This window comes from Convolutriloba macropyga, chromosome 15 (genome assembly GCF_964194025.1).
Source record: "Convolutriloba macropyga chromosome 15, txConMacr16.3, whole genome shotgun sequence".
NCBI classification, from domain to species: Eukaryota; Metazoa; Xenacoelomorpha; order Acoela; family Convolutidae; genus Convolutriloba; species Convolutriloba macropyga.
Window position 1 is genome coordinate 38,273,884 of NC_134482.1, and position 26,436 is coordinate 38,300,319.

General features: G+C 36.4%; 2 protein-coding genes across 2 annotated transcripts in view; one reads left to right on the top strand and one right to left on the bottom strand.

Annotated features, from left to right (window-relative positions):
- LOC142353898 (sodium/potassium/calcium exchanger 2-like) overlaps positions 1-1,762 on the top strand; it is a 41,085-nt gene extending 39,323 nt beyond the window's left edge. Inside the window, exon 9 of the mRNA XM_075406127.1 lies at positions 1,603-1,762. Within this exon, the coding sequence (XP_075262242.1) occupies positions 1,603-1,731 (129 nt within the window). The 3' untranslated portion in view covers positions 1,732-1,762. The remainder of the gene's footprint in view (positions 1-1,602) is intronic.
- Positions 1-26,436, bottom strand: part of LOC142353939 (ras-related protein Rab-18-B-like) — a 476,381-nt gene that overhangs the window by 170,611 nt on the left and 279,334 nt on the right. The gene's annotated exons all lie outside the window — the stretch shown is intronic.

Consider the following 26,436-nt stretch of genomic DNA (forward strand, 5'->3'; position numbering starts at 1 on the left):
ATACCCCAGTGAAACGTTTTTTATATAACCAAAAAAACTTCTGTTGTTTTGGTTCTATAAAAAACGTACAGAAATCGTCGGTTGACAATTTTGCTTCGAACGCATCCAATGAACCTTTTTGTTCCGGACACAAACTTCCGTTTGTTTTCTATAATATAGTCAAACGTTATGATAGCATTCTATTCAAACGTACTTCTCGGAGAATTTTCTCAAATGAAAAACATATTTAAATTTCTTTACATATATATAACATATAATTTGTTCTTTAGCTTGTTGACAAATTTAGTTTTTAAGTTTAGGTTTTCTGTTTTTTTTATTTCAAAATATGACCAGACTTGTTGATCCCTGATGGGGATTCAGTTCTTTAACTCACGTTCACTGAGGTATGATATGTTCAAGTCGTATTCTCTTAATGGTTTTATGATTCGACACCAAGTTACTGACGGCTTCTTTTATATGACCACCGTACATTTGCTTACTTTTGAACGCTATATAAGATCTCTTGCAGATTAAAAACGAACATAGTGACACTACCGGATACAAAATTAGAGGCTTTCATCGTTTTTCTACCATAAACCAAACATTACAAAGAAAATTCCCTATGTTTCAAATCGATTTTTTTAGTAGGATATCTCAAAACACAGCAACTGAACTTAGTATTGAGCCATTTAATTTAATTACTGGAGCTTGTTTGGGTTGCTATATGGAAAAAAACGCTAGCAAGAGCGGTCGTTAAAACTCGTCCTCTTGTACGATTTAAACAAATTGTTGCAAAAATATCACAACCCGAAATTGAGTTTTTCAGCACTGAACCAGCACATTTCAAGAGTAAAAAATTAATTCAGTTCTGAAACATTGCATCTCCAGAATATTTTAGGTTTCCTTTTGAGCAATATTTCTTTATTACGATTACTTTAAGGTCATAAAGTTTGCCCCGGCTAAACTTATCTTGTATTGTCCGAAAATGACTCATGCCCCAAAATTAAGTCTGAACAGGATAAAGACATACTTTTGTAGCTAATAGCAGGTAATTACTAGAGTAGTAAACACACTGTTTATACTTAAGATGGTTTATAGGCAATTACCGCAACGCCCTTTTAGCTTAGTGGTTACGACGCAAATTAATTGTTTCAAGTACCCACGCGGAAGTTCGAATCGCATATAAGCAAACCTAGCTGGCGAGAGTCAAGCTGAACATATTATTTTTCGTGAAGTAAATTTTACTCAAAAATCAAACTGGCCAGTGTAAATTGTGACATGAACAGAGTACTGGCCATCCTAAAAAAGAATTTCTCTAGACTGATTCAGCGCTGATTTGCTCTGCCAACTACCTCCTGGAAGTTAATGCGGATGGTGGAAAGGTCTTGCCAGAACATGGTAAGATCGTACAAGAGAGATGGACTTCTGTAACTAATCAGCACTCATTTGAATTCGATTCATTATTTTGGATAGATAACAATGTCAGTATAAACGGCAATAAAGGCTGATATATGTAGGTATTAACAATGCTTTTAAAATATCTTGAAATTTGTGTTGTATGAATAAATTTTGTAGAGTGACCGTATAGACAATAGTACTTTATGTGAACTCAAATTCTTTCAGACTCACAGTAGACGTGCAAGTGCGGCCAGTACTACTGTCATGAAGGTTAGTTTGATATCAAAAGAAAATTTCAAATTTAACGGTTCGTCGTCTTCGAATTTGATTCTTCCCATTGCTGCTCCACTTTGAATTCTGACCTCTTCTGCACACGCACACATCCAATAACCCACGCGCACACAGGCGTATATTTATATTTATATATATATATATACACTCTAAAATTTTCTCGCGTGAGATCACATAAAAAATCATGTGCCAACACACGATTTTTCAGTTAAAAAGTGACACACGAGAAAATTGGAATTTACGTGATTTTTCGTGTGAAATCACACGAATCTCTCGGGTTGGCCTTCACGAGTTTTCATGTGATTCACACAAGTTTTCACGTAATTTCTCATGTAGAATCACACGTTTTTTCATGTGAGCCCACGTGATTTTTTGGGGGTTTTACAAACGAAAAATCGTGTATTTTTACATGAAATTTTACACGATTTTTTGCGTAAAAATTACCGAAAAATTATGTGAAAAACCCCGAAAAATTATGTGGGGTCACACTAAAACTCGTGTGAATTTACATGAGAAATTACGTGAAAAATCGTATGAATCACGTGACAACTCGTGAAGGCTAACCCGAGAGATTCGTGTGATTTCACACGAAATATCATGTAAATTGCAATTTTTTCGTGTGTCACTTTTTAACTGAAAAATCGTGTGTTGGCACATGATTTTTTATGTGATCTTATATGACAAATCATGTACTGCTTTTTTACAAAACTCATTCAAAAAAAGGGGCGGTCGCCCCAAAAAGCACTTGTTATTTGTGCTGTTAGGAGAAGGGTTATTCATGTACGTCTCTAACTACCTTCTAAAAATACAACATTAAAAATTTTCTTCGAAAAATTGGAGGCCACGAGCTAATAGCAAGAAATAGAAGAGAAGACACAAAAAGAGTTCAAGCTGGTCAATTTTATGGCCCAACAGTTAAGAACACTTTTTGCCACCATCGCTTTAACAAAATTGTTTCACAAAATTGGAGGCCACGAGCTAATAGCAAGAAATAGAAGAGAAGACACAAAAAGAGTTCAAGTTGGTCAATATTATGGCCCAACAGTTACAAACACTTTTTGCCACCAAAACCTTTAAAAAATTTGTTTCAAAAAATTGGAGGCCACGAGCTAATAGCAAGAAATAGAAGAGAAGACACAAAAAGAGTTCAAGCTGGTCAATTTCATGGCCCAACAGTTAAGAACACTTTTTGCCACCATCGCTATAACAAAATTGTTTCACAAAACTGGAGGCCACGAGCTAATAGCAAGAAATAGAAGAGAAGACACAAAAAGAGTTCAAGTTGGTCAATATTATGGCCCAACAGTTACAAACACTTTTTGCCACCAAAACCTTTAAAAAATTTGTTTCAAAAAATTGGAGGCCACGAGCTAATAGCAAGAAATAGAAGAGAAGACACAAAAAGAGTTCAGGCTGGTCAATTTTATGGCCCAACAGTTAAGAACACTTTTTGCCACCATCGCTTTAACAAAATTGTTTCACAAAATTGGAGGCCACGAGCTAATAGCAAGAAATAGAAGAGAAGACACAAAAAGAGTTCAAGTTGGTCAATATTATGGCCCAACAGTTCCAAACACTTTTTGCCACCATAACCTTTAAAAAATTTGTTTCAAAAAATTGGAGGCCACGAGCTAATAGCAAGAAATAGAAGAGAAGACACAAAAAGAGTTCAAGCTGGTCAATTTTATGGCCCAACAGTTAAGAACACTTTTTGCCACCATCGCTATAACAAAATTGTTTCACAAAATTGGAGGCCACGAGCTAATAGCAAGAAATAGAAGAGAAGACACAAAAAGAGTTCAAGTTGGTCAATATTATGGCCCAACAGTTACAAACACTTTTTGCCACCATAACCTTTAAAAAATTTGTTTCAAAAATTAGAGGCCACGAGCTAATAGCAAGAAATAGAAAATTTAAAAGAGAACAAAAAATAAATTTAAAGAAAATAGGTTATGAACAGTTCAAGCAATAAATATGAAGGAAAATCAGTTAGGAATGTTTATTGTTTTTGACACAACTAGGGAAATTGTTATAAGCAATTCTATTACGTAGCACAACGTGCCCGAAGAGGCAGTTCTGGTCAAAACACCGATGGATTGAATAGCAATGGTAATCAAAAATGGAGTTAAAGTTCAGGAGATCAATGTTGGAAGTTTCAGAAACAAGAAAACTCCGAGACTGTTCAGAGAAATTTGACGTTTTCAAGTACGAACCAAAAAAATAAAGCTCGTCGGAAATGTTGAGAATCTTTTCGATTTTCAGGAAATTTGGTTCATCAGTTTCGCAATTGTAGCTTGCAAAGACTGCATCTTGACACCTGAACCATACGCCGCATCTCAGGGCTCTCTTACATTCGTAGATCCATTCTAAATCGAAGCCCAATCGCATTTTGAAAACTGTTAGAGATTTCTCATGAAAAGCAACACGAGTCGACACAAATTTTCCTGGTCCAAACTCAAGACCTTTGAGGTCTTTAGGTGAGCTCCAGTAAACGTACTGCTGCAGTTGATGGCGATCAAGCATAGTTTTGCAAATGTTTTTAAAATTACAAACAATATGTGCCAGTCGCTTAAAAAACTGATGTTTGCGTTCGTATTTCAAAACACATTGATGTATGAAAGGTCCTGATTTTTCTAAGACAGTCGGGTAGTGTAGTAGCCGGTTTGAACACTATTGGTTGCTCTGGAAACAAGCGCTTAAACCATCGCAGGTGAGTAGCTAAAACGAAACTCCTTCAAAACAAAAGATTATAGCCCTATCGAGAGGGTGAGGTTGGGAATCAAAGTTAACACAGCAAATATGCTTTATGTTATTTTTCTGTTCACCCCCTTTATTGTTATATGCTGCTACAGATCTCACAAAAAAATTTATCTACTTACTAATCTGATGGGACATGATAGCGAGATCAGATTCGAGAAACGACGGAGAGAGAAGCAGGTTGACCAATTCAAAATATTGAAGAAGAAATTGCCAATGTTCGTTGACTTCTGGAATTAGGTCACATATAATCAAGGGGAGAAATCTGAACAAAGTGAAGATCTGATCAGATTTTCCACGTATGCTGTGATCTTTGAGATCGCGAAGTCTGAAAGTCAAAAAAGTGTTATGATTATAGAATTTTTAGTTAACCAATTAAGTCACAAGTTGATCTTACTTGATGATGTCAATTTCAGTAGGTTTACCATCTTTCTCTCTGGCGTATGCGAACGAGTTTAATCTGTAATTAAGCATGTCGCATGAGAAAATTTTCTGAACAACAACTAACTGATGAAGAACCAATTTTACTGTAAACTGAACACCCCCTTCAAACAGATCGTGTTGTATATCTGTCGTCCAGTTCCTGTAACTACTAAAATAACTGGTTTCCAGATAGCATTTTACTTTAACGCCTTTTGATGGTCTCTGTGTGGATTGCGCTCTTTGTAAATGTCGCTCGAAACTCGAAACTTTGCGAATCGGACAACTTGATTCAATGAGGTAATTGCTAAAGTTTTCAGCGCTAACAAAACATCTTTCGCAGCAAAAACCTTTCGCAAAGTTTTTGACAAAACCCAATGCAGAGTGATATTCTGCATTGTCTGCAACGAAAGAAAAATGTGCACCGAGAACTGATATCGTAGAACCGCCTTTCGTTAAAACATTGAAAGGTCTTTCAAGTTTTTTGAGGTCTTCACTTATTTTATCAAGAACGGGTTTATATCCATATCTGCACAAATCTAAAGTATTGCACAGGGCAACAACATTTACTTGATTTATTTGCGAATTGAGCCAGGGAGGCAAATTTTTCAAGATCCAATAGAAGCAGGTAACTTTATGAATGGACTTGCGCGAACCAATTGGATTACTTGGTTCAAAATCATCAGAGTAGAGCTGCAGACATAGTTTGAAAGAAAAGGATGTAATTTCTATCTCAGCAAGGTGCTCGGAATTGCTCGGTGTACCGTTTTCTTCAAACGTTTTGCACTGTTGCAAATCTACCAGCAAGTTGCCGTCTGTCATTTTTCTTAGAAAATTATTATAAGCCAAAATTTGCTCAACAATAGCGTCGTCTCTCAACATAACTTTTTTGATTACTTCAGAGATTGGAACAAAATAGAAGTTGTGTTTCATTCGTACCTGCTTCGGCCTTCCATCTTTAAACATCGTTTCTTGTCGGCTGCCTAAATAAATTTCTTGAGCTGGAACATGCACTTCCTTAGTTGCCAAAAACTTTTGAATGTCCCTGACGTTTTTAATAGCTTTTAGACAACTATTATTGAGCAACGATGCAAGGCGTGAATAAATTGTTGGATCCTCTGGGACAATTTTTGAATCCGAGCTGATAAGTTCAAAAATCAACTTCATTGTTTGACTAAACAGTCCGCCAAAATGTTCAACGAAATCGAAAGCTTTTGTAATCGTTATTGAGGATGAAGATAGAACTTTGATTAAAACATCATCGCCTACAGAGCCACTTGTAATTTTTTCCAGCAACTGCAGTTTTACATCAGCGCCTTCTGCAGGAAAAACCTCTTCGAAATCACAAGGAGAGTTTTCTGAGAGCGGCTCTTTGAGTTTTCCCTCTGTTTTCGAGTGGCATTTAGTCAAATGCTTGCGTAAGCTGTTCACATGAGGATAAAAACGAGGACAGAAAACACAATTAAATTTCTTTTCGTAGCAGTGATCGAAATATAGGTGGCTCAAATAAAACCGAACCGTCCCACAGACAACAAAACACTTCTCTTGAGCACATAGCAAAGTTCTGTTTTCATTTAACTCTATTTTCCTTTTGTTGCGAACCGGTAGCACAGTTTCGTCATCACCTAAAGGGAGCGGCAAAAGTTGAACAAAGCCGGAATCTGGATTGTGCAGCACTAGATCATTTTCCTCGTCTGTGTCCGTTTCATGGAGTTGAGAAGACTGAGAGTATATTGGCGGGCTCTGCTGACTAGAAATAGCAGTTTCCTCTTGTTTTTTCATAGGATTGCCATTGGTTACTTGATTTTCCTCGTGCGTAAGCTTTTTAATCACCTCGGGTACATGACTGTCGAAATGGCGAACAAAGCTCCGACCAAAAACGAAAAGATGAGCACAAAAAGGACAAGGTATTTGCGCCTCGTAGCGGTGATTCAATTTCATATGATACATCATATTGGCAACATCTACTTGAATTTCACATATCGTGCAGTTAAGGGAGAAACTTTTCTGATCATTTGAACAGTCTGTCCAAAAACTTTCAAACGTTTCCAATTTCCTTTGAGAGCGTCTCGATTGTGTACACTGCATTTGGCTATCTACACAATGCGCATCCTGTGGCGCGTATGATGTAACGTTTTCAGCAACTTCTGGCTCCTCAAGTGCAACCTCGTCCTCCAAAACCTCAACTTTAGCTTTCATATCATTATCGTGTTTGTTGCTGTTTTTCGTTGAGCGAATTTTTCTCCGGACGTGCATTGTCTTGTGAGGGCATTGACAGGTAGATACACCATTAACATCAAAATATTTTGCACCATACGAAACTGTGATTTCCTCACCTTCGCCAATGGAATGCAATGCTGCCAGTCGCACAACTCCAGGTTTTGAAATATTTATTTTGTAGGACGCATTTGGTATACAAGAATGGTTAACGAATGAAATTGGACCGAGCATTATACGACTTTGCTTTGTAAATTGACAGACAAAAGTGGAAAAGTCATGCTCGAAGGGCAGGGCATGATTGATCTCACCAACAACACCAGTTAGTCCATCGATTATTTGTCCTTTTTTCAGGGCTGTTTTTGCGACAACTGAAAAACCACAATGACCACGCTGAGTGTCGTTTTTAAATTCATTAAAGCAAGGTTTATAAGTAACAAAGTCAAACGATCGAGTATAGTTTTTTTCAAGAAAAACGTTAAGAGGAAGTTGGTCAGGAAAGTTCACTAAATTTTCGGAGCTGATGGCTTTATGACTTCGTATTTCTGACGAATCAAGAAGTGCTTCGTAGATTCTGTAGTCTACCGAAGCTAACAATGGGTAATTTTGAACACAACGTTCAATACTCAACTGCTCATCAATCTGACCAATCTCTTCTTGCATTTTCTCCTCCGGAGCTTTGTATAAAAAGAAGCCTTCAGGCGAGCAGTACAGTTTTATCTGTCAGGTCAAATTTATGGCCCTGAAAGCTCGCAAAAAATCTCTGATCTTTGTATTTGTTCGAAAATTGGTAGGAACGTTAGCAAAGACAACGCTTAGGTCTGTTGAGATATCGCACGAAAAAGAGACTGATCAGGTCAAATTTATGGCCCTGACATTTTCTTTTCATTTTTCCAATAATTCCAATATCTGAAACAAAGAAATGGGCTGTGGTATTTCAGCAAAAAAAAAACAGATTAATTCAATAAACGACCACGATTAGTCTGTCGAAAGAAAGAAGGTCAAATTTACGGCCCGTATTGTCTTTTTTTAATTGATGCTGCTTAAAAAATGCTGTTAAAATGTAAAGTTTACGCCATTTCCTTTCATATACGTAATTCTTTTCATTTCAAATCGTTGAAGATTTGAAAGCTCTGATCAATACCGGGCCATTTATTAGACAGTCCAGTCTAGCATCTAATGCATTTGTTCATTTTTCAAACGAATAATTGAAAGTTGTTCAGGTCAAAATTATGGCCCTGACAAATATTTTTAAAACTGATTTTCATTTTTGTGGTTTCAAATACGAAGATATGAGCAGATATGATTTTTATTCCAAAAACGCCAAAAACAAAATCTATAGTCTAACTTTTGAAAAAAAAACAAATTTACGCCTTTTTCTTTCCTCTTTGCTTGCGTCAATTAAAAAAGGAGTAACGAAGCTGTCAATTTCTGAGAAGAATAATAGTTTTTGCATGAACAACAGTACTGAAGAAATATAAAGCACAACAACAATCAACTGTAAGAGAGATCCATTAAAAATGAAATATCAAATAAACTTGAAAGCTGTGACCTGGCTGACAAATCACTGTGCCGGTCAAATTGTATACAAAAGAGAAGATGAACCTCTTTTCATTAGAGATATATTGGTGGCAATCAGCAGGTACATGAAAAGCAATGCAAGAAACAGAATACGATAGGAATGAGCTTTGAAAACGAAACATTAGCAACAAAGATGATTGCTGGAAATATTATTAAGTATGCAATTCGCTCAGTTTGTTGGCTTTCGAAGTAGTTTGATAAGATCAGGCAAAGTGCAGTTTAATAGCGAAGGTCATTTTTATGGCCCTTCGACTGCTGTGTTTTTCTTTTCCCAAGCTTGATTCAGCCCTCTTACGAAATCCTCAACTGCTGGCACCATTTTACAGTTATCCCTGCGCCACACGAACTTGTCAAGGTAACACCAAATCACCGACACAGGGCCAGGGTATTTCAAGTTCACACATGTGAAAAACTTGTGACTCAGTTCTACAGCCGATGTCAACGAATCGCACTCTATGACTTCACATCCGCAGACGACGAAGTTCTGTTAAAAGGAGACAAGCGATGCAAACAACTTAACTAAGCATATGACATGGCGCAAACTTGATGCCTCTTGTTGAGGGCTCAACCTTTTTAATGATAATTTAAGAAGTGAAGAATCAGGTCAATTTTATGGCCCGGCTGTAAAAATTTAAAATCCAACAAAAGAAAATGAAAGTAAGGAAAAATCTGTTTCTACCTTCATTGAAGTTTTAACAATCGCACCGTTGGAGAGTTTCCACTTATTGACAAACTCATCAATGTTGTCTTGATCCTAAACGAAAACCAAATTTAGGAGGCAGAAAAAAATGTTAGGTTGAGTTTAGGAGAATGGTACATCAAAATAATTACAGTAGCTTCACTGATAAAGTTCAGCTTCATCCTGGAGCGTGACTCCGTGTCACTGAGTCGGTGTTTTCCAACTGTTCTTCTTTGGGGCACAAGATAGCTCAACAGAAGAAGCGCAGCAGTATTTCGATCGACTTCTAAAAGTTTTTTTTAAACCACAAAGAAACAAATACCTGAATAAAATACAAGAAAAATAGAAACCTGTTAGCAGTTCGCTTTCTTCACTGGGCAACTTCTCTGAGTTTTCAGCCAAATGAATTATCTTTTCTCGTTCTTGAAGGAAGAGTACTTCGAATTTTTCCTCATGAGATGTTTTTATCCATCTGCGGTATTCGTTATCAACCTGCAAAAAAATCATAAAGATAGGAAATTTGAGAAAACCACATTAGTGCATTAGGGAACTAACATGGAGGGCGTTGGTGAAGGAGAGTCCTATTACTGAGCAATATTGGTCAATATCGGCACTCTCCTTTGTTGTCTGCAAAAACTTTTGCCGTTGAGCAAAAGTTAACGAGCGTGTAGTTTCAGACGACTGGTCAGTGCGGTTGAACAACCTTTTAAGCTCTGAGAGGTCAGCTGATTTGTTTTTAGCAGAAACGTTTAGTTTTCTTTTTACTGGCCTGGTCACTTCAACTAGAAGAAAGAAAAATGAAAAAAACAGGTTCCAATTTTAAAAGCATGATTGTTTTTTTTACCATTATCGCCTTCTGAATCGTCTGCTGGAGGTTGGTTTTCCTTTTCCTTTTGTCTTAGAGTTCTTAACTTATGCTCAAATATTCCTGACTGAGGCACGACAACGTGTTCGCCAATTTTGTGAGACGGTTGAAAGAACAATCCCTGAAAAAAATATCAGGGGAATTACAATGTCCTTTCGTAAACTTGATAAAGCTACTCACATATGGATATTTTTGGCCTTAACAAGGTATGTAGGGAAAAGCTCAACGCACATCTGAGCATACAGGCATTTTATCTCAGTGCTTGGCTTTATTCCATAGAGCTGAAAGAACACTTGCGGAGAAAAGAAGGCGCAAATGGAAGTCATATTTATGGCCTTCCAGATTAAAGACAAAAAAACCTTTCGAAGCCTACCTCAACCATCTTCGCGCAAACAATTGAAGCCAGCTTCAGTTTGTGGCTATCAACCTCGGGGTTGATTTTCGAAGTTAGCTTTTTCAGCTCATCTAACGTTGCTGGTGTGCTTGTCAAAATTGACTACGGAGTAATTACAGCTCTTCGCACAGGTGTTGACACTGAAGTGCTCGGCGTCGATGCAGGTGTGTTTGAAGAACTCGTGGGGGTTAACTGATTAGCACTTGCTCTGGCTTTATCACGCACTGCATATATCACGGCAATAGGAATTCCCATCTTTTCAAGCCGCTCATCTGGGAGCTGGAGAAAAGAATTCAATTGCAGGAAATTATCGCGCACCATTTTTAGCAGCTGTCCCGTCTGCTCAGGTTCATAGGAGAGAGAATTGATGATTTCAGTCAGAGACATTGTCTAAAAATTGTTTTTTAGTTTCTCAACTTTGAAGTCCAATCTCCGAAACGATTAAAAGTTGAAGAAAGCTTTCAGTAAAACCTAACAACAGCTAATTCTAAATTTTCAACACCATCATTTGAAAAACAATATGCAACTTTCACAACAATAATTAAATATTTAAGAAACAGTCCAAATTTTGGCAATCTAACGCAGGTCAATTTTATGGCCCTGCCAAGTTTTTCAAGAACAAGACGAAACCGAAGCAAGTCAATTTTATGACCTTGCTTTTTGATTTGAAAACCTTGAAACAAAGCAGGTCAAGTTTATGGCCCCGCTAATTTTGACCAAAAAACAACCAAGATTTTATCTTTTTTGCCCAGTTGTCTGTCATGAAAAAAAATGTCAAAATTTCAATATTAATTTGCAAAGAAAGCGTCTATTAGCGCGAAAAAACGATGAAGCACTTCATATATACAAAGCAACATTTTAGCAGTAAAAACGACATACATCATACAGGCATCACTCTAATCCAACACTTTACTGCAGACTACATATACTTGTGGTTCATATCTTTCTGCAAGCATTTTTTTGGATTGTAACAATGGATGCACTTCATTCCACAGCATGATATACAGAGAACAACATCAGAGCGATCGTATCTTTCTTCACAGACACAGCAGAGAAATTTTTCTGATTTTTCCACACTTTTCTTTGCCCAAATTTTTTTCAGATGAGGGTACTTCTTGAAAAAATTTAGACACCAGTCAACGCCTGCCATCGCATTCTGAATCCATGATTGGGTAATATGCGTTTCCTGTTCCAATGCAACTTCGTACGCTATTCTTCGAACCTCAACACTAAATGAAGCAGTGATACTTCTTCTGAATACTTTTCTATATGCATTTTCCGTCAAAATAGGCTTCCTGCCCCTAGGGACATATTTCTGGTTAAGTTTTGACCTCCTCTGAAGCGTAGTACGAGGCAGACAATAGAGTTTCGCAGTTTCCCTAACAGATGTGCTAGTTTTTCTCATATATACAAGTGCTGCGGCTATTTTAACTTCCGGGAAATTTCTCTTTTGTTTGCGGTTGTATGTTCTGCTCATATTATTCTGCAAAGTAATTTTTTTTTTTAACATGAAAAAATTCAAAATCGAGCAAAATGACGTTCCTTCAAAAATCCTAACATTTTTTCAAAATAACGAAAACCGACCAAAAATTACCCGTTGCCATGCAAACAATTGAAAAGGCCTACTGAACACAATATGGTCTCTCCATTTTCATGGACATGATCTGTAATAGAGAATGGGAAATAACACAGAAATCAGTAGCGCATCATCAACACTCTCAACTAGCTGTACACTAGGCATCGCAAAAGACTATTCAAACATTTTGTAGACGTGTTTTTTCAGCTTAGACACGTCTACTAGTTATAACCAACAGGTTCCGAACGTCAAAAGCCCATAATAAACCCAACTTAGAGAGATATTTGCGAAAAAAAAGAGGCTATATTTTTGAAGAGTCAGTACACCTAATAAAGCAAACACGGAAACCTAGAAGAAAGATACGATACGACTTTAAAATCAAAATCTGTCGTGTCCATAAGTTTTAGGAACGAGTAGACAAACTATCTACGAAACTACATTGTCCAATTTGGCTCTAAGTGGCCGAAAAAAAGTAAAAATGACCACTTTTTTTTCAAAAACCGACTTTTCTTCAAAAATCCTAACATTATATAGAAATTTTGAAATTCCGCAGATTTTTTGCACCATTTGCACTGCAAATAGTAGATACAGTTGAATGAACACCGTATTTGACCAAAAAAATAAAATATCTTTGATCCAAGCGATCTCTAAATTTAGAAGAATTTCGAGAGAAGACTTTTTTGAAACATTGAGAAGCCCTATCGTTTCTTGGAGCTTTTTCTGCCTAAAGTACGGTACTTTTTCAGCTTAGACACGTCTACTGGTGATAACCAACAGGTACCGAACGTCCATAGCTCGAAATAACCCCAACTTCGAGAGATATTTGCGAAAAAAAGAGGCTATATTTTTGAAGAGTAAGTACACCTAATAAAGCAAACACGGAAACCTAGAAAAAATATACGATACGACTTTAAAATCAAATTTTGTCGTGTCCATAAGTTTTAAGAACGAGTAGACAAACTATCTACGAAACTACATTGTCCAATTTGGCTATAAGTGGCCGAGAAAAAGTAAAAATGACCACTTTTTTTTCAAAAACCGACATTTCTTCAAAAATCCTATCATTATATAGAAATTTTGAAATTCCGCAGAATTTTTGCACCATTTGCACTGAAAATAGTGGGTACAGTTGAATGAACACCGTATTTGACCAAAAAAAAACAAAATATCTTAGATCCAGGAGATCTCTAAATTTGGAAGAATTTCGAGAGAAGACTTTTTTGAAACATTGAGAAGCCCTATCGTTTCTTTGAGCTTTTTCTGCCTAAAGTACGGTACTTTTTCAGCTTAGACACGTCTACTGGTGATAACCAACAGGTACCGAACGTCCATAGCTCGAAATAAACCCAACTTCGAGAGATATTTGCGAAAAAAGAGGCTATATTTTTGAAGAGTCAGTACACCTAATAAAGCAAACACGGAAACCTAGAAAAAATATACGATACGACTTTAAAATCAAATTTTGTCGTGTCCATAAGTTTTAAGAACGAGTAGACAAACTATCTACGAAACTACATTGTCCAATTTGGCTATAAGTGGCCGAGAAAAAGTAAAAATGACCACTTTTTTTTCAAAAACCGACATTTCTTCAAAAATCCTATCATTATATAGAAATTTTAAAATTCCGCAGAATTTTTGCACCATTTGCACTGCAAATAGTGGGTACAGTTGAATGAACACCGTATTTGACCAAAAAAATAAAATATCTTAGATCCAAGAGATCTCTAAATTTAGAAGAATTTCGAGAGAAGACTTTTTTGAAACATTGAGAAGCCCTATCTTTTCTTTGAGCTTTTTCTGCCTAAAGTATGGTACTTTTTCAGCTTAGACAGGTCTACTAGTGATAAACAACAGGTACCGAACGTCCATAGCCCGAAAAAAACCCAACTTAGAGAGATATTTGCGAAAAAAGAGGCTATATTTTAGAAGAGTCAGTACACCTAATAAAGCAAACACGGAAACCTAGAAAAAAGATACGATACGACTTTAAAATCAAAATCTGTCGTGTCCATAAGTTTTAAGAACGAGTAGACAAACTATCTACGAAACTACATTGTCCAATTTGGCTATAAGTGGCCGAGAAAAAGTAAAAATGACCACTTTTTTTTCAAAAACCGACATTTCTTAAAAAATCCTAACATTATATAGGAAATTTGAAATTCCGCCAAATTTTTGCACCACTTGCACTGCAAATAGTGGGTACAGTTGAATGGACGCCGTATTCGACCAAAAAACTAAAATATTTTAGATTCAAGAGATCTCTAAATTTAGAAGAATTTCGAGAGAAGACTTTTTTGAAACATAGAGAAAGCCTTTCTTTTCTTGGAGCCTTTTCTGCCTAAAATATAGCAGTTTTTCGGCTTAGACACGTCTACTAGTGATAACCAACAGGTACCGAACGTCCATAGCCCGAAATAAACCCAACTCAGAGAGATATTTGCGAAAAAAGAGGCTATATTTTTGTAGAGTCAGTACACCTAATAAAGCAAACACGGAACCCTAGAAAAAAGATACAATACAACTTTAAAATCAAAATCTGTCGTGTCCTTAAGTTTTAAGAACGAGTAGACAAACTATCTACGAAACTACATTGTCCAATTTGGCTCTATGTGGCCGAGAAAAAGTAAAAATGACCACTTTTTTTTCAAAAACCGACTTTGCTTCAAAAATCCTAACATTATATAGAAATTTTGAAATTCCGCAGATTTTTTGCACCATTTGCACTGCAAATAGGTGGTACAGTTGAATGAACACCGTATTTGAACAAAAAAATAAAATATCTCAGATCCAAGGGATCTCTAAATTTAGAAGAATTTGGAGAGAAGACTTTTTTGAAACATTGAGAAGCCCTATCTTTTCTTCGAGCTTTTTCTGCCTAAAGTATGGTATTTTTTCAGCTTATACACGTCTACTAGTGATAACCAACAGGTACCGAACGTCCATAGACCGAAATAAACCCAATTTAGAGAGATATTTGCGAAAAAAAGAGGCTATATTTTTGAAGAGTCAGTACACCTAATAAAGCAAACACGGAACCCTAGAAAAAAGATACGATACGACTTTAAAATCAAAATCTGTCGTGTCCATAAGTTTTAAGAACGAGTAGACAAACTATCTACGAAACTACATTGTCCAATTTGGCTCTATGCGTCAGAGAAAAAGTAAAAATGACAACTTTTTTTTCAAAAATCGACTTTGCTTCAAAAATCCTAACATTATATAGAAATTTTGAAATTCCGCAGATTTTTTGCACCATTTGCACTGCAAATAGTGGGTACAGTTGAATGAACACCGTATTTGACCAAAAAAATAAAACATCTCAGATCCAAGAGATCTCTAATTTTAGAAGAATTTCGAGAGAAGACTTTTTTGAAACATAGAGAAAGCTTTCTTTTCCTGGAGCCTTTTCTGCCTAAAATATAGCACTTTTTCGGCTTAGACACGTCTACTAGTGACAACCAACAGGTACCGAACGTCCATAGCCCGAAATAAACCCAACTTAGAGAGATATTTGCGAAAAAAAGAGGCTATATTTTTGAAGAGTCAGTACACCTAATAAAGCAAACACGGAATCCTAGAAAAAATATACGATACGACCTTAAAATCAAAATTTGTCGTGTCCATAAGTTTTAAGAACGAGTTGACAAACTATCTACGAAACTACATTGTCCAATTTGGCTCAAAGTGGCCGAGAAAAAGTAAAAATGACCACTTTTTTTTTCAAAAACCGACCTTTCTTCAAAAATCCTAACATTTTATAGAAATTGTGAAATTTCGCAGATTTTTTGCACCATTTGCACTGCAAACAGTGGGTACAGTTGAATGAACACCGTATTTGACCAAAAAAAACCAAAATATCTCAGATTCAAGAGATCTCTACTTTTAGAAGAATTTCGAGAGAAGACTTTTTCGAAACATAGAGAAAGCCTTTCTCTTCTTGAAGCCTTTTCTGCCCAAAGTATGGTACTTTTTCAGCTTAGACACGTCTACTAGTGATAAAAAACAAGTACCGAACGTCAAAAGCCCGAAAAAAAACCAACTTAGAGAGATATTTGCGAAAAAAGAGGCTACATTTTAGAGGAGTCAGTACACCTAATAAAGCAAAAACGGAAACCCAGAAAAAAGATACAAAACTATTTTAAAATCGAAATCTGTCGTGTCCATAAGTTTTAAGAACGAGCAGATAAACTATCTACGGATTTACATTCCCCAATTTGGCTCTAGGTGGCCGAGAAAAAGTAAAAAAAGAGCATTTTTTTTTCCGAAGTCGACTTTTCTTCAAAAATCCTACCATTTTAAAGAAATTTCGAAATTCTGCGGAATTTTTACGTTATTTGCAGTGCAAATAGTGGGTACAGATGAAGGAACACCATATTTTACCAAAAAAACCAAAATATCTCAGATTCAAGAGATCTCGACATTTAGAAGAATTTCGAGAGAAGACTTTTTTGAAACATAGAGAAAACCTTTCTTTTCTTGGAGCCTTTTCTGCCTAAAGTATGGTACTTTTTGGCTTAGATACGTCTACTAGTGATAAACAACAGGTACCGAACGTCAAAAGCCCGAAAAAAACCCAACTTAGAGAGATATTTGCGAAAAAAGAGGCTACATTTTAGAGGAGTCAGTACACCTAATAAAGCAAAAACGGAAACCCAGAAAAAAGATACAAAACTATTTTAAAATCAAAATCTGTCGTGTCCATAAGTTTTAAGAACGAGCAGATAAACTATCTACGGATTTACATTCCCCAATTTGGCTCTAGGTGGCCGAGAAAAAGTAAAAAAAGAGCATTTTTTTTTCCGAAGTCGACTTTTCTTCAAAAATCCTACCATTTTAAAGAAATTTCGAAATTCTGCGGAATTTTTACGTTATTTGCAGTGCAAATAGTGGGTACAGATGAAAGAACACCATATTTTACCAAAAAAACCAAAATATCTCAGATTCAAGAGATCTCGACATTTAGAAGAATTTCGAGAGAAGACTTTTTTGAAACATAGAGAAAGCCTTTCTTTTCTTGGAGCCTTTTCTGCCTAAAGTATGGTACTTTTTTGGCTTAGATACGTCTACTAGTGATAAACAACAGGTACCGAACGTCAAAAGCCCGAAAAAAATCCAACTCAGAGAGATATTTGCGAAAAAAGAGGCTATATTTTTGAAGAGTCAGTACACCTAATAAAGCAAACACGGAACCCTAAAAAAAAGATACGATACGACTTTAAAATCAAAATCTGTCGTGTCCATAAGTTTTAAGAACGAGTAGACAAACTATCTACGAAACTACATTGTCCAATTTGGCTCTATGTGGCCGAGAAAAAGTAAAAATGACCACTTTTTTTTTCAAAAACCGACTTTGCTTCAAAAATCCTAACATTTTATAGAAATTTCGAAATTCTGCGGAATTTTTACGTTATTTGCAGTGCAAATAGTGGGTACAGATGAATGAACACCATATTTTACCAAAAAAAACAAAATATCTCAGATTCAAGAGATCTCGACATTTAGAAGAATTTCGAGAGAAGACTTTTTTGAAACATAGAGAAAGCCTTTCTTTTCTTGGAGCCTTTTCTGCCTAAAGTATGGTACTTTTTTGGCTTAGATACGTCTACTAGTGATAAACAACAGGTACCGAACGTCAAAAGCCCGAAAAAAACCCAACTTAGAGAGATATTTGCGAAAAAAGAGGCTATATTTTAGAGGAGTCAGTACACCTAATAAAGCAAAAACGGAAACCCAGAAAAAAGGTACAATACTATTTTAAAATCAAAATCTGTCGTGTCCATAAGTTTTAAGAACGAGCAGATAAACTATCTACGGATTTACATTCCCCAATTTGGCTCTAGGTGGCCGAGAAAAAGTAAAAAAAGAGCATTTTTTTTCCGAAGTCGACTTTTCTTCAAAAATCCTACCATTTTAAAGAAATTTCGAAATTCTGCGGAATTTTTACGTTATTTGCAGTGCAAATAGTGGGTACAGATGAAAGAACACCATATTTTACCAAAAAAACCAAAATATCTCAGATTCAAGAGATCTCGACATTTAGAAGAATTTCGAGAGAAGACTTTTTTGAAACATAGAGAAAGCCTTTCTTTTCTTGGAGCCTTTTCTGCCTAAAGTATGGTACTTTTTTTGCTTAGATACGTCTACTAGTGATAAACAACAGACACCGAACGTCAAAAGCCCAAAAAAACCCAACTTAGAGAGATATTTGCGAAAAAAGAGGCTATATTTTAGAGGAGTCAGTACACCTAATAAAGCAAAAACGGAAACCCAGAAAAAAGAGACAAAACTATTTTAAAATCAAAATCTGTCGTGTCCATAAGTTTTAAGAACGAGCAGATAAACTATCTACGGATTTACATTCCCCAATTTGGCTCTAGGTGGCCGAGAAAAAGTAAAAAAAGAGCATTTTTTTTCCGAAGTCGACTTTTCTTCAAAAATCCTACCATTTTAAAGAAATTTCGAAATTCTGCGGAATTTTTACGTTATATGCAGTGCAAATAGTGGGTACAGATGAAAGAAAACCATATTTTACCAAAAGAAACCAAAATATCTCAGATTCAAGAGATCTCGACCTTTAGAAGAATTTCGAGAGAAGACTTTTTTGAAACATAGAGAAAGCCTTTCTTTTCTTGGAGCCTTTTCTGCCTAAAGTATGGTACTTTTTTGGCTTAGATACGTCTACTAGTGATAAACAACAGGTACCGAACGTCAAAAGCCCGAAAAAAACCCAACTTAGAGAGATATTTGCGAAAAAAGAGGCTATATTTTAGAGGAGTCAGTACACCTAATAAAGCAAAAACGGAAACCCAGAAAAAAGGTACAATACTATTTTAAAATCAAAATCTGTCGTGTCCATAAGTTTTAAGAACGAGCAGATAAACTATCTACGGATTTACATTCCCCAATTTGGCTCTAGGTGGCCGAGAAAAAGTAAAAAAAGAGCATTTTTTTTTCCGAAGTCGACTTTTCTTCAAAAATCCTACCATTTCAAAGAAATTTCGAAATTCTGCGGAATTTTTACGTTATTTGCAGTGCAAATAGTGGGTACAGATGAAAGAACACCATATTTTACCAAAAAAACCAAAATATCTCAGATTCAAGAGATCTCGACATTTAGAAGAATTTCGAGAGAAGACTTTTTTGAAACATAGAGAAAGCCTTTCTTTTCTTGGAGCCTTTTCTGCCTAGAGTATGGTACTTTTTTGGCTTAGATACGTCTACTAGTGATAAACAACAGGTACCGAACGTCAAAAGCCCGAAAAAAACCCAACTTAGAGAGATATTTGCGAAAAAAGAGGCTATATTTTAGAGGAGTCAGTACACCTAATAAAGCAAAAACGGAAACCCAGAAAAAAGATACAAAACTATTTTAAAATCAAAATCTGTCGTGTCCATAAGTTTTAAGAACGAGCAGATAAACTATCTACGGATTTGCATTCCCCAATTTGGCTCTAGGTGGCCGAGAAAAAGTAAAAAAAAAGAGCATTTTTTTTCCGAAGTCGACTTTTCTTCAAAAATCCTACCATTTTAAAGAAATTTCGAAATTCTGCGGAATTTTTACGTTATTTGCAGTGCAAATAGTGGGTACAGATGAAAGAACACCATATTTTACCAAAAAAAACCAAAATATCTCAGATTCAAGAGATCTCGACATTTAGAAGAATTTCGAGAGAAGACTTTTTTGAAACATAGAGAAAGCCTTTCTTTTCTTGGAGCCTTTTCTGCCTAAAGTATGGTACTTTTTTGGCTTAGATACGTCTACTGATGATAAACAACAGGTACCGAACGTCAAAAGCCCGAAAAAAACCCAACTTAGAGAGATATTTGCGAAAAAAGAGGCTATATTTTAGAGGAGTCAGTACACCTAATAAAGCAAAAACGGAAACCCAGAAAAAAGTTACAATACTATTTTAAAATCAAAATCTGTCGTGTCCATAAGTTTTAAGAACGAGCAGATAAACTATCTACGGATTTACATTCCCCAATTTGGCTCTAGGTGGCCGAGAAAAAGTAAAAAAAGAGCATTTTTTTTTCCGAAGTCGACTTTTCTTCAAAAATCCTACCATTTTAAAGAAATTTCGAAATTCTGCGGAATTTTTACGTTATTTGCAGTGCAAATAGTGGGTACAGATGAAAGAACACCATATTTTACCAAAAAAACCAAAATATCTCAGATTCAAGAGATCTCGACATTTAGAAGAATTTCGAGAGAAGACTTTTTTGAAACATAGAGAAAGCCTTTCTTTTCTTGGAGCCTTTTCTGCCTAAAGTATGGTACTTTTTTGGCTTAGATACGTCTACTAGTGATAAACAACAGGTACCGAACGTCAAAAGCCCGAAAAAAACCCAACTTAGAGAGATATTTGCGAAAAAAGAGGCTATATTTTAGAGGAGTCAGTACACCTAATAAAGCAAAAACGGAAACCCAGAAAAAAGGTACAATACTATTTTAAAATCAAAATCTGTCGTGTCAATAAGTTTTAAGAACGAGCAGATAAACTATCTACGGATTTACATTCCCCAATTTGGCTCTAGGTGGCCGAGAAAAAGTAAAAAAAGAGCATTTTTTTCCGAAGTCGACTTTTCTTCAAAAATCCTACCTTTTGATAGAAATTTCGAAATTCTGCGGAATTTTTACGTTATTTGCAGTGCAAATAGTGGGTACAGATGCAAGAACACCATATTTGAGCTAAAAAAGAAAAATATCTCAGATTCATGAGATGTCTACTTTTAGAAGAATTTCGAGAGAAGACTTTTTCGAAACATAGAGAAAGCCTTTCTTTTCTTGGAGCCTTTTCTGCCCAAAGTATGGTACTTTTTCAGCTTAGAAACGTCTACTAGTGATAAACAACAGGTACCGAACGTCCGTAGTCCGAAATAAACCCAACTTAGAGAGATATTTGCGAAAAAAGAGGCTATATTTTAGAGGAGTCAGTACACCTAATAAAGCAAAAACGGAAACCCAGAAAAAAGATACAATACCATTTTAAAATCAAAATCCGTCGGGCCCATAAGTTTTAAGAACGAGTAGACAAACTATCTATGTATTTACATTCCCCAATTTGGCTCTAGTTGCCCGAGAAAAAGTAAAAAAAAAGAGCATTTTTTTTCCGAAGTCGACTTTTCTTCAAAAATCCTACCATTTTATAGAAATTTCGAAATTCTGCGGAATTTTTACGTTATTTGCAGTGCAAATAGTGGGTACAGATGCAAGAACACCATATTTGAGCTAAAAAAGAAAAATATCTCAGATTCATGAGATGTCTACTTTTAGAAGAATTTCGAGAGAAGACTTTTTCGAAACATAGAGAAAGCCTTTCTTTTGTTGAAGCCTTTTCTGCCCAAAGTATGGTACTTTTTCAGCTTAGAAACGTCTACTAGTGATAAACAACAGGTACCGAACGTCCGTAGTCCGAAATAAACCCAACTTAGAGAGATATTTGCGAAAAAAGAGGCTATATTTTAGAGGAGTCAGTACACCTAATAAAGCAAAAACAGAAACTCAGAAAAAAGATACAATACCATTTTAAAATCAAAATCCGTCGGGCCCATAAGTTTTAAGAACGAGTAGACAAACTATCTACGTATTTACATTCCCCAATTTGGCTCTAGTTGCCCGAGAAAAAGTAAAAAAAAAGAGCATTTTTTTTCCGAAGTCGACTTTTCTTCAAAAATGCTAACATTTTATAGAAATTTTGAAATTCTGTGGAATTTTTACGTTATTTGCAGTGCAAATAAAGGGTACAGATGAAAGAACACCATATTTTACCAAAAAAACCAAAATATCTCAGATTCAAGAGATCTCTAAATTTAGAAGAATTTCGAGAGAAGACTTTTTTGAAACATAGAGAAAGCCTTTCTTATCTTGGAGCCATTTCTGCCTAAAATATAGCACTTTTTCGGCTTAGACACGTCTACTATTGATAACCAACAGGTACTGAACGTCCGTAGTCCGAAATAAACCCAACTTAGAGAGATATTTGCGAAAAAAGAGGCTATATTTTAGAGGAGTCAGTACACCTAATAAAGCAAAAACGGAAACCCAGAAAAAAGATACAATACCATTTTAAAATCAAAATCCGTCGGGCCCATAAGTTTTAAGAACGAGTAGACAAACTATCTACGTATTTACATTCCCCAATTTGGCTCTAGTTGCCCGAGAAAAAGTAAAAAAAAAAGAGCATTTTTTTTCCGAAGTCGACTTTTCTTCAAAAATGCTAACATTTTATAGAAATTTTGAAATTCTGTGGAATTTTTACGTTATTTGCATTGCAAATAAAGGGTACAGATGAAAGAACACCATATTTTACCAAAAAAAACCAAAATATCTCAGATTCAAGAGATCTCTAAATTTAGAAGAATTTCGAGAGAAGACTTTTTTGAAACATAGAGAAAGCCTTTCTTCTCTTGGAGACTTTTTTGCCTAAAGTATGGTACTTTTTCAGCTTAGACACGTCTACTAGTGTTACCAGCGAGTCACTATTGTGGCCCCGTTGGTATCACTTAACTAGTTTTGTAGTCAGAACAAACATAAAAATATCCAAACGAATATTTCACGAAACTAAAATCTTTAATACAATCAACAAAGAATCTTTAATAAGATCTGAAGCAAATGAAACTATCTTGACATCCTATCACCAACGAGTCACTATTGTGGCCCCATTGGTAACACTTAACTAGTTTTGTAGTCAGAACACAAATATTAATTCATCCAAACCAATATTTCACGAAAACAAAATCATTGATACATTCAACAACATCATCATAACAGCCGGGCGTGAGATGTACATTATCCTTGGCGAAAAACCAGACATCAAGAACTATTGGGATATAATAGTTCTTCCTTTGTTCCCTCAATCGTTTATTGAGCATACTGATGGCTTCAGCGTGCACTTTTTCATTTCGCCGGCTGATTACCTCCATTAAAAGGATATCTTTACCCAAAGTTTTCCCAAACTTCATAAGTTCTAGAAGAGCTTGGGCTGTTTTGCCAATTGGCAGCTGATCGTTGTACTGCTTCTTAGGATGTTGGCTAACATCGTTTCCGCCTAGCTGAACAATAACAACTTCGGCGGAACTCTGCTCTAATATGTCACGAAAGTGACGAGACCAGTCATGAGCTTGGGCACCACCAACACCGGAAAACTTGAAATTCTGCCCAGCACGCATAGAATCACCCATCTTTTTGACGTGGGAGTCGCCAATAACTAAAACTTCTCCGATCTTGATTTTATCTCTGCCCAACTTTAAACTTATCGGAGCGGGTCGCTTCATAACAGAACTTGAAAAATTCATGAAATCAGACAACATATCATTACGTATTTTTTATTTTTTTAACCTAGGGCTCTCCACAATTGTGGGAGCTCTGCGACAACCCGCGCAGTTAGGTAGGCACTTCCGAGTATCCCTGCAGTTTGCTTTTGCCCGGTAAGTGTAGCTACTAGGTGAGAGAAAACAACACTAGGATTGGGTGAATGGAAGTCATGCATGAAATCATGCATGACTTCCACTCAACCAAGCCGAGTAGTGCATTCTCCCAGCTAGCTGTACACTTTCCGCTCAAAAGCAAAAAGCAGTTCAACCATATTTTATCCGCTCTAAACAATACGTTACACAAATTGATGAAAACATATATTACACATTGAGAACAAAGTGTTGAAGAAGACAAGAACTCGCAAAATGTCGAAACGCAGCGCAGCGAACGAACCACATCCCCAGCATGAGGTGCACAAACAAAACCAAAGCGGGGGGGGGGGTGCCAGAGGCGTCAACTACGGGGCAGGGGGGGTGTGCACCTCATGTGGGCGAAACGCCCTCACCTTAATATAATAGTAGTAAATAGTAATTCTCCAACGCCCAAACTATAATTATAATCAGATACGTGACGTGGCATGCAAAAGTGGCATACATAGGATCTATGAGACCAGTCCTATTGACACAATTTGTCAATTTTACTCAATTTCACAAGTGAATTACCACATGAGCACCAAATTGAGGGTTGGGGGGGGGGTCACTTGCAGAGTGAAAATTGACCCCCTAGATCTTGGAAAACCCCATACAAAATATATATGGGGAGATTCCCCATTATAAATGAAATTCAACGAGCCTATTCGTGCAGTCAAAACATTAATTTTCAACATTTCACATGTAGAAACGTGAAACGTACCAGTCACTAAAAGGTAAAAATGACCGTATGTGTCTTGGCCAATTTCTCGAAAACGGCTGAAAGAAACAAAACGCTATTTACAGGGATTCAAGTACGGCTCAAGCTGAGTTCAAATCAACAAACAGATTGAAAATCGGTTCACTCTACGAGGAGATATTCCAAAATAAATGTACCGTACCAAATGACCAAAATGACCCATTTCGGGTCCTGTTTCGCTGTTATAATTAATATAAATAATAACCAACTACTATAACCAAGCCATAACAATAACCAAGAACATACACTGGGTCTATGGGACCATTCCGGTGCCCCTGAAATTCAACCCAAATCAACGTTTAACATCGTACTCAAGTCGTACCCATGGTGTTGCCTCTTCTACAGAGGTGAAACTGTGGTCAAGTTTCCTGGCCAATTTCTCCAAAAAGGGCTGAACAAAAAAAAAACGCCTATAATACTGTTTGTAGCACTGCTTGAGATACGCATCATATTAAAAAATGAGCCCAATCGGTGCATTTTTCGAGGAGTTATAGCAAAATTAAGGTACCGTACCAAATGACTCTGCAATAGAGGTACACCACCTTCAGAGCTAAAATTGAACACCTAAACCTCTGAAAAAGCTATATAAAGTATACATATTCAGAATCTACGCTAGACGAGCTATTCAAAACACTATTTTGTTCAGTACAGTTCAAAGCTTCAAGGTGTCAACGGTGTCAAAAGCTGGTGTCAAGCGCTTCTGGGGCTAAAATCGAGGTCAAGTTTACTGGACAATTTCTCGAAAACGGCTGAACAAAAAAGAACCCCTTAGTACAGTTTGTAGCACTGCTTCAGATACGCATCATTTTAAAAAATGAGCCCAATCGGTGCATTTTTCGAGGAGTTATAGCAAAATTAAGGTACCGTACCAACTGACCCCAGAAGCGGGACACGCCATATTCAGAGCTAAAACTGACCTTCTGAACTACATAAAATGGGGTGTAAACTATATATACCCACAATCAGCATTATCAAACGAGTCTAACGAACTAATTATCGAGTCTAAATGAGCTAGTTTTAGTGGTCTAACATGTAGGTACAGCAAAAGTACCGGACACGAATAGGTAAAAATGGAGGTATGTGTCCTGGCCAATTTCTCGAAAACGGCTGAAAGAAACAAAACGCTATTTACAGGGATTCAAGTACGGCTCAAGCTGAGTTCAAATCAACAAACAGATCGAGAATCGGTTCACTCTACGAGGAGATATTCCAACATAAAGGTGCCGTACCAAATCAGCAAATAGGACAGGTACTGCTCATGTAACGCTGAAATTGACCATCTGGACTACATAAAACTGCATACAAAATATATATGGGGAGACTCCCCACTAACTGGGGATTCTAAAACACTAACACTTGTTGGGTAAATCGCGTGTTTTGTTGTACCGAAATTTGGGTCACCCAGAATAGCCCGAAATTTCGAACTATTTCAAATTTGAACATTAATAACTTTTTGATTAGGCCGATTTGGGAAACCAACCAAATACTGCAAGATAGAGGGGTTCAGTGCTAACAAAATGCGACCACTCCCGTTTAATTTGGTCAAGTACTGTAGGCGATATTACCAAAGTACTGTTCTGTACCCCAATTTATGGGCTAAAATCGAAGCCCAAGATCTCCGGATCCGACGTAAAACAACGTGAAACAGCGTTCCCGGCGTATTTGTGGGTGTAATTCTGGTCCACTTCCACGTTCTAGGTCACGGCAAACCTTCATGATGAGGTGGGAAAAAATTTCCCACCTCACCATGAAGGTTATGATGTTTTTTGTGTGTTTTGCCATAAAACAACATCCACAGAAATTTGATGAAATCGTGAAAAAAGAAAAATTGTTGAATTGATCCCATTGTTTGACACAATTAGCTTTAACAACCTAAATAGTGTCTAGAAAACCTAAAACGCACGCCGAAAGACTTGTTCAATTGCGCAAAACACCACTCAGCCATAAAATTTGAGAAGAGATTCGTTTATCCGCATTCATCATTGAATAACAGTTCTATAGAAAATTTCCAGGACAGTGATCAGCCATTCAAGAGAAGAACGTCCTAATAGCAACAGATTTGGCCTATAATCACTCT